The sequence below is a fragment of the Melospiza georgiana genome, chromosome 1 (genome assembly GCF_028018845.1).
Source record: "Melospiza georgiana isolate bMelGeo1 chromosome 1, bMelGeo1.pri, whole genome shotgun sequence".
Lineage (NCBI taxonomy): Eukaryota > Metazoa > Chordata > Aves > Passeriformes > Passerellidae > Melospiza > Melospiza georgiana.
Window position 1 is genome coordinate 46487847 of NC_080430.1, and position 20432 is coordinate 46508278.

A 20432-nucleotide genomic window follows, 5' to 3' on the forward strand; every position below is an offset into this window, starting at 1 on the left:
GATCTCCAGAATATAAACTTGATCAAAGTGGTAAGCTTTGTTATAAGAAGTCTCCCTCTCTGTTGGTCATAATGCATGTGGGATTGTCTCTCCTGTTAATGTTCTTACTATGAAGCTAACAAAAAATTAATAGTTGATTTCAAAAAAGATTTCACTCATGTTTTGAAAGGAGAGGACAACTGTCTTTTGCTTAGGCTTTAACAACTTTTTTGCAGTAGCAGCAGGTGTGTGTGTATATAAGTGTGTGTGTGTATATCTCAAGCCATAAAAGTCTTTCTCTTGTAATATTTTATAGATACTTTTCTTTTTCATTTTGCACTTGCACAGAGACACTAATTATTTTCTGTAAGACTAGGTTTCACAAATTCTTTATGGTAGTGTAGTGCTGGTGGTGGTGTAGATATCTAGCTTGGCAGAGGTAGGAACTGCTCTAACCTTTCAACTGTGTGTATCCTCCTTGCTGTTTGAGATTTTTTTCCCTATCTTGGCTCTGTTTGCCTTCTTAGTGGCATCACACTCTGAGCTGTACACACTGACTCGCAGAGCCTTGCCTTTGCTCCTTTGTGCTGAACTGGGAAAGCAGCATGCCTGTAGCTTTCAGTGGTGCTTCTCTGCTGCCAGCAGCTGCTTCTGAAAAGCAATGTTGGCTTTGTCTAGCTAAACATGAAGCTGTCCTGCACACCTGGAGATTCTTCCACAAATTGTCTTGCAATGTGAAAACTAATTTGGGTCCAGACGTAACTTTATAGGTAACTTGTTCCTTTTTATTTTTTTAGAAATAAGTGTCTGCCAGTACTTTGTACAGTAAACCTTTAAGGGATGCTGTAAATAAATATACCAAACTCTTGTTAGTGAATGACCAAATAATCTTGTCCTTTTTTTCCAGATACTGTGTTTTTCCACCTGCCTCCGAGGTGCGGGGATCGAACCACGGTGTATGGAGTCTCTTGCTATCGGCAGATTGAAGCAAAGGTAACCTTCCAAGCTGGAAATCAATTATATTAATGAATGATAGGCTCAGTGCATTAACAAACCTAAAATTCAGTGGCTTGCATTACACCAACAGGCAAAAGCTGCATGATTGTGTTACATTAAAAGTCTTTGAAAGCGCTCATAGTATGTAGCTCTAGAACTTGAGAAGTATTCTGTCCCATACATCAGCAGGTGTATTGTGATCTTCTGAAATGTTCAAGGCAATTGAAAAATACATTTTGTTTCTGGAGAGCCAATCTAGCCATCAGCACCCAGCAGCAAAACTCAACTGACTGTCTGTCAAGTGGCAAAGCTAAGTTTTCAGGCAGCAGGCCTTTTGGGTGGAAAAAGCTGAAATTTCTCCCCATTTCAATACTTCCTGGGTTCTAGCCATGCAAATGTAGGGATGTTTCTCTTCACCTGCCCCCATTGCCAAATGTACACTTGTAGAGTAGACTGGAATCTTCCCATTCAGGGTAGCTACTTAGTGATACCAATCTTTAGCAGTAAAACTGGAAAATTGAGGAGAGCCACAGTGTGCAGGTGATCACACTGAGAAAATTAGGTATTCGATCTACTCAAATCATTCCATGTTTTCAAAATAGTAATGGTAGTATGATCTCTGCACTTAGAATTGAGAAGTTATTACAACTTTCTTTTAAAACTACTTATTTTTTTCAGTGAATTGCCAATAATCTGGAATGTCACATGGGTTTGATTCACCCTCTGAATATATGACTTGTTTATATACTCTATTTCTGTGTTAATTACATCTTGATTATATTTCAAGTTCCTTTTCTTGCTCTAGGAGAAATTTTACTCTTGCAATTTTTAATTCCATTTCTTTTGAACTAAATTCCATGTTGGTTTTCGTTCACTCATTATTTTTGCACCAGCCTTCACTGTATTCTGTGATTTAGAGTTTTGCTGTATTTAACTATGCAATAACTTGGCTTCATTTTGCTCTTGATTCCCGTTTATGCTTTTTAGTAACCAGTTAAGAAGATATATAGATGTTTAAAATGAACTCTTTGAAACAACTAGAATAAAACCCAGTGTGTTTCATATGACAGCTCTAGCACTCTCTCCATCTGTCCTTTTTGATGTGTGGGCTGCAGTCCATACATTTTCTGTTTTGTACAGTTAAGTGAATCATTTGTGTGTGTTCTGCCCTCACCATTTCTTGGTTTGCTGTTAAGTGCTGGGACCATTTGTTCTGGCTGAGAATGTAGCTTATTTTGTGGATAAGCTTTTATTTTATGAGTGGCTCAAAAAAGATGCTTGAATATGAAACAAGAAATTTCTAAGCAGAGACTTTGTAATCTGGTCCATTTTCACAGATGATGTTAGAGAAGAGCAAGTGATGTGTTGTGGTTTCTCTCCCATACATCCCCCTGAGTTAGAATGCCATTTCCTTTCCCTATTGCCTTTTTCTCACACTAGGGTCTTTTAAATGATGCTTTGCCCATCATCACAGCTGTATTTGGATCTTTGCTGGATGTGATGAGATGAGAACACAGCTCTGACATGTCAGTGTTATGACCCTTTTTTACTAGGTAGAATCATAGAATCGCCATACAATGGTTTGGGTTGGAAGGAGCCTTAAAGATCATCTGGTTCCAACTCCCTGCCGTGGGCAGGGATGCTGTCTGCTGGACCAAGTTTCTCAAAGCCCCATCCAGCTTAGCCTTGAAAGCTGCCAGGGATGGAGCATCCACAGGCTCATTGCTTTCCTAGCCAACATCCAAGTGGTTGAATTCCCCCATTAGGATGAGAGCTTGTGAGCACAGTGCTTCCCGTTCTTGAAGCAAGGCCTTGTCAACAGGCCTCCCTAATCAGGCACCTTGTGGTGGACCCCAACCAGGTGTCCTTTGTAGGTGCTGTCCTTGATTTCTACCCACAAACTCTTGTTTGTGACTGTTTTTCAGAGGGAGTTCTTCACAATCTCACCATTCCTTAGCATAGGGGATGACACCCGTGCCCTCCTTCCCAGCCTATCTCTTTTGAAAACATAAGGGCATACTGTTGCATGGTTTGGATGTTCCACCACTGAAGATAGCTAGTTTTAGGATCTTGTTTAAATAGGGGGGTAGTATGTGGAAACTAGACTTGGTAAATAATTATTTTTGAAATTATGTTTGGGTAAAAACACTGTAATACTTCTATTTCTTAGGCTTTAAAAGTACGGCAAGCAGACATCACCCGAGAAACTGTACAGAAAAGTGTCTGTGTTCTCAGCCAGCTGGTAAGAATGTTTATTTGACTCACTTTCAGGTAATTTTAACAATTGTTCTTCCATATTCTTATTTGGAACATTTGGCTTCAAACATCTGTCTTAGCTATTTCAGAGTAACAAAATACTGGAGTAAAATGGAATTGGAAGGCTGTGGCATTTGAGTGAGCTGCCTTGATTTGTGGTATCTGCTGTGGTAACTGGAAAAGTGTCTGCCTGTTGTCATTGATGAGGATACTCTGATCTTTCTTAAACGCTGCTAACTCAGTTTAATGTGGTAGAAATGAGGAGTTTGGCTAGTATAATCATGGAATGGGTAGGGTTGGAAAGGTCCTCAAAGATCATCTAGCATAGTAGCTTGTGAGAGTGGCCACCACCTTCAAGTGTGAGGGAGGTTTTCTGATAGCCACACATGCAGCATATTCTTGTTTGGAAGAGATATCTTTTATTTCTACCTATTAATCAGAAGCTGCTGGTCACCAGGCAGGGAACAGAAATTATTTTTCCGCTTAAAGCTGAAGAAAGAACTATTACTGGAACTCTTATGAACGGTGTTAAAGCAGGAAACTTTTTTCCAGAAAGATGTTCAGTGAGGGTATGGTGCGTGCAAATGGGAAGAAAATGAAATTATCATCATTTAAAATGAGCACAGGAGAAAGATGCTGAGAGTTAGCTACTGAGGACTGCTCATCCGTGAACTCAGTGTATAATAAAATGTCAATATTGCAACATAAGCATGGAAGAAGATTAAAGTTCAAAATGAGTGACTAAATAGTTTCATTCACTTGCTTTTTTTGTTTTTCTTCCAAGCCTTTGTATGGGTTACTTCAGGCAAAGCTGCAACTCATCACACATGCATATTTTGAAGAAAAAGACTTCTCACAAATTTCAATCCTAAAGGTAACTTTCCAGTAAAATGCACACAGAACAGCTTTCAGTGTATGGCCACAAACGTTAGTATTTTCATTTAATGCTTATGATGACTTCTGCTTGTGCTTGTATAAGTCATTCAGTTGTTCAGCTCCTGTAATACTTTAACATGAACTAAATGTACTACCCTAATCTGACAGAGAGTCCACTTTCTGATTGTTATGAGATACAAGTGTGGTTGTCAGCCTGTATCTCTGTGGATTCCATTAGTAAAACTTTGTTTTCTTTCTGGAGTAAGCCATTAAAATCATTAAATAAGTGAATTTTATTCATACTGGATTTTGTGTGACCATATGCCATTAACACCTTTTTTTGCCTTTGTTCTAACTTTTACAGGAACTTTATGATCATATGAATAGTTCCTTGGGCAATACTTCCTTAGAAGGGTCACAAGTTTATCTTGGTAAGTGACTTGTTTTGTACAAAGCAGCCGAGATGATGTTACACTAAACAACACCTGCCTCTCCTGAGCTAATTTGTTGATATGCATTAACAGGTTAAGCACCAGAGGTCTGCATTTCTTTATTAATGGATTTAAATAAATGTAAAATGTATTGTTGCTTTCATAGTAGGAGTCAGTTGCAGGTTGAAACCATATTACTCCTTGACCTAACAGTCTGACTAGCAGCTGTTTATCTGCTTTTGGTGAGCAATACCTTCTTAGGTTTTAGATTCAGCACCCCACACCATCCAATTGCTCAAGCTGGCATGTTATTACCTGTTATGTAGGGTATCTCACCAGCCAGTTCTGACTCTTCCCTGTGCTTTCTGAATGCACAGTGTAGTATTTACCTCAGTGGTTCCTGTGTGGCAGCCAACAGGTGTTAACTCATGTTATTCTTGTCTCTATGGTCAATGAATTCTTGTTCCCACTAAAAAAAAAAAAAAAAAGGGAATTTTGTATGAATTCTGCTATTGAAATAACCAGAATCCATAATGGGTATCTCCCACATGCTGAAAAATGGTGCAAGAAGTAAATTAGTATCCCCATCAGCTGTTTAATTGTAACAATTGCTCTCTTTTTGGTGTCTCAGGTCTGTCTCCTCGAGATCTTGTTCTCCATTTTAGACACAAGGTAGGTACTCTGTACTAGATTTTTAAAGAACTGCACTATTTAGAAATAGAAATATGATAGAAAAATGAACATATCTAGACATACCTGAGCTAGGAGTAAGAAGACTGTTTCCTAAGTACTGATTTTCCTGATTTTTCCCTCCAATTCCACCTGCATAACTTCAGCAAAAGCATATTCCAGACTAAGGAGTTCTGTTAGTCTGAGAGATTCCTGGAGATTTCTAAGTTTGTGGGACATTTTTTAGTTCTGTCCCAAAGTGCAAATGCTATCTCATTTGTGATCTTGTTTCTATTTCCTGTTTCTTGTTTGATGAATATAAGAAAAAGACCATTGCTAAAATCTGTGCGGACACAACCTGGAGCATTTTGCCTGTGTTTTGTAAATTTTGTAGCTTCTGCCATCACAGAACTTGAAGGGACTTAGACCTGTCCTTCTTTATCCTAATTTCTGTTGAAATTGAGTATATATGCTATACCTAAAGTACAAATAGCATTTAGAATCTTTTATTAACTGAGATGCATCAAGGGAACAACTTTGAAGATCTGAATTTCATGGTGTATTTGCACCTGTTTCAGTAGATTTTTGGGGTAGAACTCATTTTTGTTTAACTTCAGATGTCTGCCAATCATATCCCAGAAGCATCTGTGTTTTTCCTTAATGTAGAGAATCTGAACAGCCACTTGTGATCTAGATGCCTAAAATTAGGTGAGGTATTCTTCTTGGTATTTTATTGGATTTTTTTCAGTAATTCTGTGGAGGATCTCTTTTATATTTATGTAGTTTACTGTTTTTTAAAATACTGGAATTGTGCAACATATTCTTTCTGCTAAGCTACGTATGATTCAAATTATACAGTTTTTTTTGTGGAGGTTTTGGTTGTTTTTGGAGGTTTTTTTCCATCTCATGCTATTTTTAAGTGTGTGCTCAGGTGGAGAAAGGGTATTGGAACACTGGTTTTCCCTGGTCAAATGCATTTGGTAATTTGATTGTTATGCAGTGATTAACACAAAACCTTGAATAAGAGCTTATGCTTGCACATTATTTTTGAGAAATGGCACTAGTTCACTCACCATTTTTTTTCTTTTTGTTTTTTTTTTTTCAGGTCTTGATCCTTTTTAAATTGATTCTTCTAGAGAAAAAGGTAACATTTTGTAAGCTGATGCAGGTAGTTTAAATAGAAACATAGCTGTTAAATATTTTTCATCTGTAAAATAGAAGCATCTGAAGTCATATCAACAACTTTGCATCGATATATAAATTAGGTTATTAGGCTTAAAGAAACTGCTGTGTGTTGACCTATACATTTGCCTCCACTTCTATTCTGTCCACACTTTGTTTCTTTAATTTCTATCCCAGCCAAAGTAAAATGTGATGAAATGTGACCAGAGAAACATAAGCTACTGTAAAATATAGGATGGGATACAAATGAGATGCAGATAGGCACCTGTGTGGAGGAACTGACAGGAAATGTGGGTACCTAAAAAGGCACAGCTTTATAGAGATTCAGCAAGTAGAACTTCTGGTTCAGGCTTTAAATAGACACACCAAAAGAAATGAGTGCTAGAAGTGTGTTTCAGACCTGAATTCCATGGACACCTGCAGGAGACAATGAAGAGAGCTGTATCTGTTAGGTCAGGCTGAACTCAGATTATAAATTGGTAATAACTGCTGGATTCTAGGATCAGTGCTTGCTTTGGGCTATCTTACTGCCTCAGAAGCAATGCTGTTTTAGTAATTTAAGTGTAATATGTGAAATGTGAAAGTAGATGTGAAATCAAGACGTTTTTTTCCTTCTGTGCTCATATTAATGCCCTAGAGCAAGAACTTAGAGTGGAATGACTGTATCAGCTGCCAGACATATTTATGCAGAGATTTTGTTTTGTTTTGCTGTAAAAATGTAATTTAAAACTTTGTTTCAATTTCCCAAATGCTGCTTTTTCTTCAGTGAACCTGCTGTATTAAAACGCAATTTCTTCAGAGTGATGGGAAGGCATGTTAGGATTTCTTGTTAGCTGCAGCTGGAAAGTCAGTAGGATTTAATCTATAAGTTATCAAAACAGTTGTGGAGGTGTTTATTTAAGTCTATATCCTAGACCTAGATATCTTTCATGAAGCAGTATTCTGTTTTAAAATAGATCTAGCAGCTTCTCCAAAGTTTTTGCACTTGTCACTTAATTCTGTAAGTCAGATACACCTTGACAGCTCTCAGTATTTGTTGATGAGAATAAATGCAGTTTCTGCATTAAGGAGGCATGTGCTGAAGATGACTATATTAAAGGCTGTGCAAAAGTACACTTGAGAAAATACAATTATGGCACAGTAGGGGTCACCAGATCAGTTCAGCATTTGGACATGTACAAAGAAAATACTTCACTGAGCTGCAGTTCTTTTGTGAAACTGCTCAAACCACAAGATGCAAATGCACAGGAAGAGAGGAGAGAGAGGGTTTCCCAAGTGTGTTCACATTACTCAAACATACAAAATTGTTTTGAAAGTAACTGAATGCTTATGGAACAAACCTGCAGGTTGCTTTGTGTCTGGTTTTCCCTAAGCTCTGACAGGAAGACAACACTTGCAATTTCAAAAGAAAGTTTTGGTTTTCAGGCACTGCCTCTTTTCTGGCAAATGTTATAGTTTCATAATAGCTGTGGGAATCTGTGTGTTCAAAGACTTTAAATATAATATGCAAGAAGCCATTCATAATGCCAATTTTCCTTGATCTGGAAAATGCCACAGACTAATTTCCTTTAATCTGTAGTAATTTGGTTGATGTTTTTCCACGGGCTAAAAGAATTTTTTTCACCTCTCAGTGGTTATTAGGCTGGAAGACTACTTCCAGATGGTGATCATTTCAATTTCTCCTGCCAGGACCACCCAGTTTGCTGATTTAAATGCAGTAGGCTGTGTAGTGGGGTTGGGAAGGGTAGTGAATCCTTATAGACAGAAAGATGGCACAGGGACCTGATGAAACAAATATAGAAAAGTATTTGCTTTAAGTAAGTGGTATACCCAAACAAAAACCTAGACTGGAATAGATTTCTTTAAAACAAGGTACTTCTTTATAGGCTTAATTATTTCTGTAGGCTTAAAAATAAGCTTGGCTAAGAATGCATGGTGTCTGAGAATCTAAACCTGTGGGAGTATCATAGGCTTTCTGTTGCAGTTCATTGCTATTATATCATGCATTTTTCATGCATACATTATAAAGCAACATCTTCAAAGTTACACATTTTAATTCCCATTGGAGTCAACCAAAACTCTTTCCACAGATGAGCTGCTTGTTCATCTCATCATACTTTTTCAGTGGTTGTTGGTATTTGAATTCACTTGCCTTGCACAATTTTTTTTGGTAGTATGTTTAGGATAATATACAGAGTCTGTTTTCAGCTGTGGTACCACTAAATATCATTTGGCCTGTGTTAAGGCTGTGTAGGTCTTTCTTTGTCCCATCAGTTCACTAGCTTGGAGATTGGCAAACACTAGTGGAACATGAGCTATTATTCATCAGTCTCTTCTAAAGTGTCCTTCTTTCTTACAGCAGAAGTCTCTTATGAAGACTAAGTCCACAAACTTGCACTTTTAATTACATCATCTGCTTATTAAACTGGACTGCAAAGTCGTAAAGTTAGATTATTCTGTATTCCTTTGCACTCTTGATTCCTTGGAATGCTCATCTATGGTTTTTTACTGATATTGTGCTGTGTGCTGATTAAGGATGTAAAAATGGCATTTTGGACAAGTTTACTTTTGTGGGGATTTTTTGGGGTTGGATTGTTTTTGTTTGGTTTTGTCATTTGGTTTTTGGGGGGTTTTTTTTGTTTTTTTTTTTTCCTTTCCCCCCCTCTTTTTCCCTGAAGGCATATTTTGAAGAAATTTTAGTAGTAATATTCAGTCTGGCTTCTATTTCTTCTTTCATTGCTAGCCTTTGACACCCCCTTTTGAATTCCTAACTAATTTACTAATTCCAGTCTCTCTGATTTAATTAAGGAGATTGTTTTCCCATGTTATGCCTTAAGTGCTTTACCAAAGTTAGTACCACTCATGTATTCTGTTTCTAAAAAAAACTTTTTTGTAACATGTGAATATTACTGTAATAAATGCATGCAGCAGTTATCCTGTTTTTAATTTATCTACATATCCTTAATATAACTCCTTAAAAGAAATGTTTTTGCATAGGTTTGTATCAGTGTTCTGGAATGGAGATTGTTTGGCCTCTTTGATTTATAACAGAGAATTTAATGTGCTACAAATGAGCAAGAATTTATGCAGCATGCCAGGAACAACTTTTTTCTGTCAGTTCTTCAGTAACTGGATCAATTTGGAAAAAGTCTTAAAAACCTGTAGAAAAACCTGAATAACTGAGAAGTGTGTTACACACACACATATATATATATAAAAACATATGTTACAAATATTATATAAGGATTCTGTAGGCATATCTAAATGTTTACTTTGAGCTGTTGTAGGAAGTTTTGTTAGTGAGCAGACTTTCTAATATAGCATAAAAAGCAGTGCCTTGAATAGTTTGCGTGTGTCATTTGTCATGCATAAGTGTAATGTTGTTTTTCTCATTCTCCCCTCCCTAATTCTGCTTTCCTCTCTTGCACTCTCTCTTCCTCCCATTGTCCTCCCTCCTGCCACCAGGTGCTGTTTTATATTTCTCCTGTAAATAGATTGGTGGGAGCTCTGATGACTGTCTTGTCACTCTTTCCTGGTAAGAAAAGAAGTTTGAACTTCTTTTTCTATGTTTTCTGGTGATAACTGAGACAGGTTGTGCTGTCACTTGGAAATCAACTTATGTGATAATAAAGTTAGGTTGGTATGTTGCCTGAAAAATGGGTGACTTGTGTGCATGTCCATGTACTATGTACACACCTCCTAACACTTACTACTTGCATTTTATGGGTTATTTCTTGTGCTTCACTGGAGCCACTGGATTTTCTGTATTTCCTGTGGGTAACATAGATGGGGCCCCTGAATAAGTAACACATTCCTGTTTAGTTCCTTAAAGCCCCGAAATGTAAACTTTCCCTTCCACATATGCTCATAAAAACAAACAAACAAACAAACAGTCATTACCCCTAACCTTGCTAATCCTTAGCTTCTAACCAGTCTTCTTAAAGCAAAATGTTAAGGCAGATTCTTTAGGAGAGAAAGTGTAGGGTTTGGGTTATTTAAAACACCCCTCCCTCCCCAGAGTAGTGTTTTAAATTACATTATTTCCTCTATGTACCCAAAAGCAATTTTTTTCCTCCACAAAAGTCACTAAAGTTTTGATTGAGATGCTGATATTTGTGTTTGCTGTTCTTCCCAGGTATGATTGAACATGGTCTTAGTGACTGCTCACACTACAGACCAAGAAAGAGCATATCAGAGGATGCTGGCTTGCAGGAAAATCCACCACGGTTAGATGACTATGTTTCTGTGTCTGCTGCTGATGCTTCGAATGCAAACTTAGGAATGGGGAAGGGAGACAGGAAGATGGCAGGAGATAATTCCCTGGAAGGTCAAACAGCAGATGTGCCTTTCTCCCAGGCCGAGAAGGCTTGCAATGGAGCTCAGTCCTCCAACGGAGCTGTGCAGCGCTTGAAAGTTCCTTCCCGTGCTTCCCCAGCCTCCTCAGAGAGTGACTGGGAGACCCTGGACCCCAGCATTTTGGAGGAGGCTCATTTGAAGGAAGAAGAACGTGAGAATGCAGCGTCAGACCTGGCGGGAAATCTTCGGAGCAAAGGCGTGAGCTCCGAAGGCCTTCCCATCACTGTGCAGCCCCAGGCAAACACGGGGCACACGGTGCTTGTGCAAGGACTGGTGTCTGGCCTGGAAGAGGACCAGTATGGGATGCCTCTGGCTATTTTTACAAAGGTAAGCATGTTCTCTGTGGTACTTGGCAACTCAGAAAGGCTTTCTTTTTTTTCCCAGAAGTTATTGTAAATCAACGGCGACTCGGACAAAGAGAATTATGCATCTGACTCTATCATCAGAAGGCCAAAGAATTATTTTATTATACTATACTATGTACATTGTATCTAAACTGAATCTGCCATGCACTCAGTCTTGCTCAGAACTGCTCACACTGCACTCATCTCTGATTCTCTCCTGACTGTCCCGTGACAGTCCGACACACACACACACTTGGTCCTGATAGGCCAAGGGAACAAAACATCCTCACTTTGGGTAAACAATCTCCATATTGCATTCTGTTTAGCACAACACAGGCACAGCAAGCAAGATAGGAATTGTGTTTTCCTTCTTCTCTGCTTGTCTCACAGCTTCTCTCTGTTCAGAGGGCATGTGAATACCACAAGAAGTGGCTAATAATTTTGCTTACTGAGCTCCAGGTGGACAGTAGGGTTCTCCAAAACATGTGGAGTATGGTCTCCCCTAGGTGGAAAGGCTTGAGAGGGCCTTGCAGGCATATTTGCATTCCACTTTCATACCTTTGCTTTAATGCTATTTGCAATTTTTTTCAATTTTATGTGGTGGTAACCTGCATCTCCTCTGTGATTAATAAATTGTATGTAGCAGAAACTACAGTTTTCTTTTACTCTGAGGAATTGGTGATCTAGCCTATATAGGGCAAGATCAGAGTGCTTCAGTAGCCTTTAGATATCTTAACCTAAACAAAGATTCTGAAACGTCTACCTTTGTTGACACCTAAGTCTGTTTTCCTCTTTTCATTTGTATCTGTATATGTATTTTTAAATGCATATGGGTATATATGCACAAAATGTGTATATACATACATATATACACACATAAAAATATATAAAATGAAATTTCACCCTCCTGTGTGAAATTTCATCTTATATATTATAAGATAAAATTTCACACATATTTTATATTATATATTATATTATATAACTCTTTCTGTTTGTCTGTGTCTCTTTCTCTGTACATGGTGCTGAGCTGCTGAATTTTAAGCTTGCATTGATATCTAACTGAACTCCAGGTGTTTCAAAATCTCTAAGGACTTTGATAGGCATAGTCAGATAACAAGCAATAGGTCTGGTTAGTAGGGCTGGTTTCCCATAAAAACCAGGTAAAATGCATTCCTTTCAAAGATACTGCTATGGATACAAGAAGTTATTTAGTACATTTCATTGTTTTGTTTTTAATGTAATAAACTTTTAAATGAACATTTCCCCATAGTAGAAGATAGAAGATTCAGATTTATTTCCTCAAGCTGCTGATGTTCAAAGTGTTTTTTCTTCCTTTGGAGGGGTTTATTTGCATTTCCTTGCAGAATATTGTATTTTATGATTGTGTTTAACTTTCCCCCTGTAGCTTTTGTTGGAAATAGTACACTGTGTGGGCCCAAGTGAGCAGCTCAAATGTCATTGCCCTCAATGTATTGCCTCATGTCACCATTAGAAATGTTGTTTCAACAAAGATCTGCATTTGATGTTTGTCTCATGGTCTGTCTAATGTGAACTATAGCCTGTAAATTGTATTTAGTCTAGTTCTTTGAAAATACTAGATGGAAAACAAGAATAAAATAATTTATAAGGGGGCCTCCAAGTGCAAACTTTTGTTTGCTGCTGTGCTCATCAAATGGAAAAGAATTTTAAGGAAGCTGACAGTTTCTACATGTTTGCCTTCTGTTCCACAAAGGCACTTTTCACTTGAGTTCAGCCAGTGTAATTAAAGCAGAAAGGGCTTTGCATGTCTGAGTTAGCAGAAAAATCTAATTCAGAGTTACAGTTTTAACCACTTACTGGAAAGTTTACATCTCATTTAGAGCTCTTAACACAGGGTTGTTTTATGCCATGCCATGGAAAGAGTTATAAATCTGACAAATTTGAATGGGAGGAGGTTTTGCCAGGTGGCATAATACATTATCCAGGTACACCTGAGCATAAGGGAAAATAGCTTGTGGTACTTGTTTCTTTAGTACCAGTTCTGTCAGATCTATTAGTCATTTCATCTGCACTCTTTTAAAAAAGAATGGAACACGTTCATGAAAATAAAAGTTGTTGTACTTACAAATGTGCATTTGTAAACTGACATTTGATACTTTAAACAGTGAAAGATTTCCCATACTTTGCTACTTTAGTATACAGTAATTAAGCCTTTCCTTTCCTGCTTCTTAAGCTGTATTTTTTGAAAACTTTCCATCTTAGGTTTGTGATTCCTTTCAAAGCACTGTTGTTCCTTTGACACAAGCTGTTTGTTCTCTACTGATAAGGGCTTGTCATCTCTAAGGCCATCCCTGTGTCTCACACAACAAAAGGGAGTAGTTGTGCTCCTTTCTTCCATATGTTTCCAATTACCACGTACTTGGTGATAAAGTGTGTGTGCTCTTTGTTTCTGTCCAACGTGCCATTAGCTACAGTGAATAAATTTGCTTTGGGCTTTATGCAGTTGAACAGCTGGAATTAGATGTCAGGAGTATGTTGATCCTATGTTTAAAAAGGAATTTACCTACGTCTGCCTCTCAATAATCCCTCAATGACTAGCTCAAAATGTTTTGTTTTTTTGTTTTTTTTTTTTTTTTTAATAGGAGCGTAGGATACTAGATGAATTTACAACCCTGAAGTGGCTGAAAAGCACAGTGTGTTACTTTCTGTCCTCTCCTTCTTAAAGCAGGCTTGCATATGCTTATCAAAAATTGATTGCTATCTCTGGTGTCTGGAAATCCCCACCCACAAAATGTGGATAGCTGTCTGTAGCTTTCCTGAATTTTGTGCCTCACAACTACCAGAAGACATCATGTGCACTACTGGAGAGATGAATCCTCATCTCCATTGGCTTCTTGTCTCTGAACTGACCTGAGACCTCATTCTTGTTGCTTATTATTGCTCTTATACTGCTTATTTTGTTGCCTTACATACACATTAAATTCTCGTTCTTTGCTTTGGATTTCAGTTTCAATCCTGAAACTGAAAGGCAACACAATCTCCTAAAAAATTCAATTCACTTTGCAAATGTCGTCTAGCAGAGCAACAGATGATTGTGGCTGAAACTGTAATAACCAAGGTTCATTCTGGGTGAAATATGCTGGCTTTTATTATGAAAACTTTTGAATCCAGGCACGTTTTAAAATGTTATTTCTGTGAATGTCTCTGGTTCTGCAGGGGTACCTGTGTCTGCCGTACATGGCGCTGCAGCAGCATCACCTCCTGTCGGATGTGACCGTCCGCGGCTTTGTCGCAGGAGCCACCAATATCCTGTTCCGTCAGCAGAAGCACCTGAGTGATGCAATTGTGGAAGTAAGGATCTTTGCATCTGAGCTGGGGGCAGCTGAGATGCTGTTTTAATTGTAGCTTTGCAGTTTCACATGCTTGCCTGAATTCTGAATTCCTTCCATATGAAATAAATTCTCAGCTGCAGAAGTTTGTTAAATTCCTGTGACTTGAGAGGACAGGATTAGATAGGCTGTGCAAAACTACTATCCATGTTTTTATATATGTCTGAAATTTGAATTTTTAAGACACTTGTTAAATTTTTTTTTGTGTTGGTGATATAATTTCATTTTTCATATAATGGGTTTTTTCATGGCTTTTTAGTGAGGTCTTCAAAAATAGATGCTTGCAGATGAGAATCACATGCAGGTGCTGATTTGACTTCCATCTGATTTAATCAGGAGGGTAAATACACAGCATCTGAAACACCCACTGTGCCACTTCTAGCAAATAGACACAACTGTATAATCAGCATCTGGTAACATAAGATGGTTCCATAGAGGTAATCACCTTAATAAACAGAGGTGATAATCAAAGAGCACCATGCTTCCCCTGCCAAACTTTCTGCAAAATTCTGTCAAATAAGCAGCTTTTACTGTGTGCCAGGGAAATGATTGAATTCTGGATAAATCAGAGCAGTATCTGACTTTCTGAGAACAGTTAGTTCATTGTTTCTTTGGCCATTTGTTTCTTCTTGGTATTTTGGGGGAATGAAGGTTAAGATTTAGGTAGCAATATGTAGTAGTGTAAGTTTGTATAACCAGTTTTATTTAGATAAATGTTTACCCTTGGAATCATTTCAAACAGATAGAAGATGCTCATGTGCAAATCCACGATCCAGAACTGCGTAAGATCCTGAACCCAACGACTGCTGACTTGAGATTTTCAGATTACTTGGTGAAGCACGTCACTGAGAACAGAGATGATGTGTTCCTTGATGGCACTGGATGGGAAGGAGGAGATGAGTGGATCAGGGCTCAGTTCAGTGCTTATCTTCATGCACTGCTTGCTGCTGTGCTGCAACCAGGTAGAACAGATCCCTTGTCTAGGGATGGAGATGAGGGTGGACATGTCAAGCATTTGCTCTGTTCTTACTCTCAGTGGATCTCCCTCTGCCTAAAGTTTCATTTTTAGGCTGCTTTTTCACTTGTCTTTGGCTATCCTTGTTATTTCTTGACAAGCTTGTTATTAATCCTTAATCCACAGCCTTACAGACATTTTTTTATTAGAATGTTTTCTTCTTGATTTAATTAAGTTTTCCTCATAAGTACAAGTACCTGAAACCTGTATGTGATGAGACTTACAAATCTGTGTCTTCTAGACTTTGTTGCAATCTGAAGTTAAGTTTGGGAAACTACTTGGATTCAAGGAGACATGAAGTTAAGCATCTGTCTTCAGGAAGTCTTGCTAGACTGTTCCAGCCCTTTTCCCTTCCTGCCATGGTCATAATTAGGGATTCACATACTATAAACTGTCATCTACAGGCTTTATAAGCTTTTGTTTCCTGGAGCTCAAAATTTTTTCTTTACCTCAGAAGGAATTCTCTATTATTCCAACATTCTTTGTGAATATAAATGAAAGAATAGTGTTTTTTATTTGTGGAAAATGTTTAGTTTGCCCTGCACTCACCCTATTAACTTCATTCTCACAATGATTTTTCTCTATTCACACCAATTAAATTCACATTTTGTTTTGTGGTATATGTGAGAAAACACGGGATTGAGAACCTGATTTTAAAGTCTGGAAGATGCCACGTTCTTGGTCTGAAAAAATTAATATTTTAAGATGACTAGATTGATATGAAATATCAGGGTTTTCTGGGAACTCATATTACATCACTGGCTGGCTGTTAAATTATTTCCTATAGGCTTCAGTGTTTTAAAGGGGTTGTTGTTATGATAAGTTCATTCCACAGTATTTCCTACTGCAGTTTTGGAATGGATTTGGGAGTTACTAAATTTGAATGAGTAATAACAGTACAGCAAAATCCAATGTATCTGACCAAGACCAGTGCAAATTGTTTTTGTTCTTGGTTGCTATGTGGCCATTCTTTTCCCTTTCCTGTCATCCCCCAGAGGAAAAGTCAATTTGGATTATTTTTTTTCCCAGTTGAGCTCTTGGAGCTTTATAAATGAATTAAAAATAAGAAAAGTAATTTTTAGATTTTTTTCCCCCTCTTACCCTGGTACTGTATATTTTTGACATTTTAAAATAAAAATAAACCATTTTTGAAGTATCCAGGTTTTAGTACTGGAGTTTTGTTATGGACTTGGTAAGAGCCTGGAAAATGATTTTTTTTCTTACAAGAAAAAAATTAATTTGTCATGTAATTAATAAATCTCTAATGAATTTCTTCAAATTCTCTTTATTTTAATTTACCAGACAATGAAAAGATTTTGTCAGACTTTGGAACAGGATTTGTAACAGCCTGGAAAAATACCCACAACTACAGAGTATGGAACAGCAACAAGCATCCAGCTCTTGCAGAGGTAAATTCTAGGTAAGGAAACTTTGTAGTATTTACTTGAATTTTGGACAGTAGTTCTATGAAGAAAAACATATCCAGAGTCAGGAGAAGTGAAAGTTGTTCAAGTTGATTGTCAGCTGCCCCCAGCTACAGAAAGTTTGTCATTCCTCAGGAATTGTTCTCAGATGGTTCTGCTTTGTGTTAATTGCTGCCAGGTGTGCAGGGAGTAGCTGTGTCCAAGGCTGTCACTGCTGGGATAGAGGGGAGCTGCCTGTTCTGGGTGTGTTTCCACTGGGAGATTTGACCATGCCAGGCTTGGTGCCACTGTTGGCTGTGCGTGTGTTCTGCTTAGTGTGGGTTATTGCTCTGCTGCAGGGAGTTCTGTTTGCTTTTACTTTGCCAATTGCTGTAGTGTGAAAAAGGTTTTTTCTTAGACCTACAAAGCTCTTTTGGTCTACTTAAGGGATGTTTTCTATTTTCTGTGTGCTGCTGGAAGGAGGTGCTTTTGACTTAGTGTGGAAAGGTTGTTAATATCTCATCTGTAAATAGAAGGCACCTTTTAGGTAGTTCATAAGCAATCTGTCATTGAACAATCACTGCAGCCCAGACTTCTGTGAAGTATAGAGCTATAGAGTATGAAGTATACTGCTATAGAGTAGTATATCTGCAAAGTATCTTTTAAACTTTCTTTTTTTTTTTTTTTTGGTATGTCACAGAGGGGAATACAGCTAATAATTGTGTGATACAGATTCATCATGAAAAATAAATTAATGTTTTCTTGGGTTTTTCCTCCTCTTCTAGCCATCCATTCCAGGGCCAGTACTCTGTATCAGATGTTAAGTTAAGGTTGTCACAGTAAGTACATAGTACTTTGATTTTGTATTTTTTAGAAGTGTGGTCAAATATCAATAACTGCATAACTGTTCCTATAATGAACTCAACAAGATAAGATTCAAATTGCCCATCTTCATGAAACTATACTCAAAAGTTCTGCTGCAAAACAGCACCGCATCTAAAGCTGAAACATTTGCCTGAAATAAATAATAATTTTTTAAAAAGGCAAATGCTCTGTTTTGTGTTGGATTTCACATAATACAGCCTTGATTTTTTGCATTGCAATTATAAGGTTTTTGTACATCTACTTGTAATTTGTCAGCTAAAGCTGTTAAAACTTCCAGCAGTGATTTGACTTTAGGTCTCATTATTAGGAGAAAACAGCTTTTTTTCCCTTTCTAATTAGCTGGTTTTTAATTAAGCATTGTTCTAAAACTCAGTTCACTCTGTATGCATAGTGAGATGTGGTATAGTTCCTTCAATTTACAAGTTTCAAATGAGTTTTGCACAGTGTTCTTGTACCAGAGTCATCTGAATTTTAAGTTGATCTCAACTGCTGCCTTTAAAATTCTAGTCTACCACTCAGTGGTGCTTGTTTTTTCCATAGCTGTTCAGCTCTAACTGAAGCCAGAATTCAGCCTGGGGTTTATGCACCAGGCAAAATGGATTTTTTTTCTCACTTAGCTCTGCTGACCATTAAACAACAGTCTCTCTCTCTTTGATTAATGAATGATCTTTCTACAAAGTCTTAATTTGAAAGCTCTGGAGGTGTCTTTAACATTTGCCTGTTTTTGTCCCCTTGTTTGAAAGGGGAGTTACTAACTCTTCTGGGTAGTGTGACATCAGTTTAAAAGGACCAGTGGTTCATAGTATGTTTCTAATAATAACTATTTTTACAACAGTGCCTTGATTCTGTAGGTGGGACTTAGATACCAGATCCTCATCAAAATCACTTGCCTTTGCAAACTGAGCCTAGACTTGGTTTTGGTGTATTCTGTTTTTTCTGCTTTTTCCATCTACACTGAAGATTTTGGAAATGGGGAAAGAATAGGCATGATGTGTTGTTAAGTTTCACATTAATGGGTTTGCAAAGCCTTGGACTTTGTGGACTTGAAAGTTACAATTTAAAACTAAGTGAAATTATTTTCAAGTGATTGTATTTGTGCAGTAGAACTGATCGCTTTTGTGCTCTTCTTTCCAAATGATGATAATGTCTGTCATTTTCTTGCATTTCTTTAACAAAACCATGAGTGTAAACTGTCCTAGATCAAAAATTTAATCTTGGACAAAGATACAAAGTAAGCTTTATCTAGAAAAAAAGGACTGATCACTTACACTTGTTCTATTTAAAGGTTATGTTTTAGGGCTAAGAATTGCCAAAACTACTGAAAATATGACTTTGCAATTTTGATCATAAATGCATTTTGGTAAACATTTAGGAAAGATTGATTGAATATTGGAATGGGCTGCCCAGGGAGGTGGAGGAGTCACTGTCCCTGGGGGTGTTTAAGGAAGGACAGGACGTGGCACTCAGTGCCAAGGCCTGGTTAACAGGGTGGTGTTCAGACCTGGGTTGAACTCCATGATCTCAAAGGTCTTTTCCAACCCAATGGAGTCTGTGAAAGGTTTAAAGTGTGCAGGGTAAGAATGAACCATTGGGTGTTTTGATTTCCTGTCCTGCTGGCAGCATCTTTTCCTCTTCTGAGGAGCTTGCCTAGCTGATCTCTGTGGCTAAGATGAATGCAGGAGTTGGGCTTGACCATGTGAACTATATATATATGTATGTTATGTAAATCTGTGTGTAATGATACATAATTTAACTAGTTTATTTACACCTGAAAGTAATGATAAGTCAGCTACTAACAGTCTTCAGTATCTCTCTTGTTCAGTTCAGTGCAAAACAGTGAGCGTGGAAAGAAGCTTGGAAATGTGATGGTTTCTACCAGCCGGAATGTGGTACAAACAGGAAAAGCTGTAGGTAAGAAATCTGTTTAAAATCACTTTACATCTATGCTGGATCTTTTTTGAAAGGCATCATTTTTCTCAGTTGTATTTTGTTTTAATCCAAGTGTACTTTATAACATGCACAAATCAGAGCAACATGTTGAAGGGTACAGCTGCTGATTGAGGCCCCATAATTGTGTAATAGCAGAAAGAGAAGCAGCTAGGTAAAGAAATTAGTGTACATCCCTTTTCCAGTGTGGCCTGGAGGTGAATATGGGAAGAGAGATATTCAGGTAAGAGATTCCATGTAATCTGGTAAATATTTTGACCACCATCTGCATTGAGTTGTTCTCAACTTTGATATCACTTTGACTGAAACTATCAAGAGCTGGCTGAGATCAGAAAAAGTCCTTGTGTCAGTTTCTGCAGATTTCACAGCAATCTGTAACTTTCTGGAAAAGCAATTGTTGCATTGGACAGGGGCATCATCACATTGTCATCTTGCAGTGTGAGTTAATGGGAGTTAATCCATTAAGAGGTCTGATAGGTGTTTGGCAATGGCTGTGCCAAAGATTGTTTAGCTTTCTCTTTAATTCTGTTGGAGTCTGTCTTTTCTCTTTGCTGTGATGCACTCTGGTCAGGAGTGCCTTTCAGCCCAAAGTCTACCAAGTCTTCCCAGGCAAAGCACACCATAGGCCATTTCTGCTGAGTTGCTGTGTTCAAGTTCTTCGAATATTTTCTGGCACAGACTCTGTGCCAAATCCCAAACTGGACAACTGATTGAATAATTTTTTT

General features: G+C 37.8%; 1 protein-coding gene across 1 annotated transcript in view; it reads left to right on the forward strand.

Annotated features, from left to right (window-relative positions):
* AVL9 (AVL9 cell migration associated) overlaps nucleotides 1–20432 on the forward strand; it is a 42034-nt gene that overhangs the window by 16978 nt on the left and 4624 nt on the right. Inside the window, exons 3-15 of the mRNA XM_058033526.1 lie at nucleotides 887–972; nucleotides 3146–3217; nucleotides 4016–4105; nucleotides 4472–4538; nucleotides 5170–5210; nucleotides 6313–6351; nucleotides 9855–9924; nucleotides 10525–11072; nucleotides 14285–14419; nucleotides 15200–15419; nucleotides 16775–16892; nucleotides 17661–17714; nucleotides 19583–19671. Of these exons, the coding sequence (XP_057889509.1) occupies nucleotides 887–972; nucleotides 3146–3217; nucleotides 4016–4105; nucleotides 4472–4538; nucleotides 5170–5210; nucleotides 6313–6351; nucleotides 9855–9924; nucleotides 10525–11072; nucleotides 14285–14419; nucleotides 15200–15419; nucleotides 16775–16892; nucleotides 17661–17714; nucleotides 19583–19671 (1629 nt within the window). The remainder of the gene's footprint in view (nucleotides 1–886; nucleotides 973–3145; nucleotides 3218–4015; nucleotides 4106–4471; nucleotides 4539–5169; nucleotides 5211–6312; nucleotides 6352–9854; nucleotides 9925–10524; nucleotides 11073–14284; nucleotides 14420–15199; nucleotides 15420–16774; nucleotides 16893–17660; nucleotides 17715–19582; nucleotides 19672–20432) is intronic.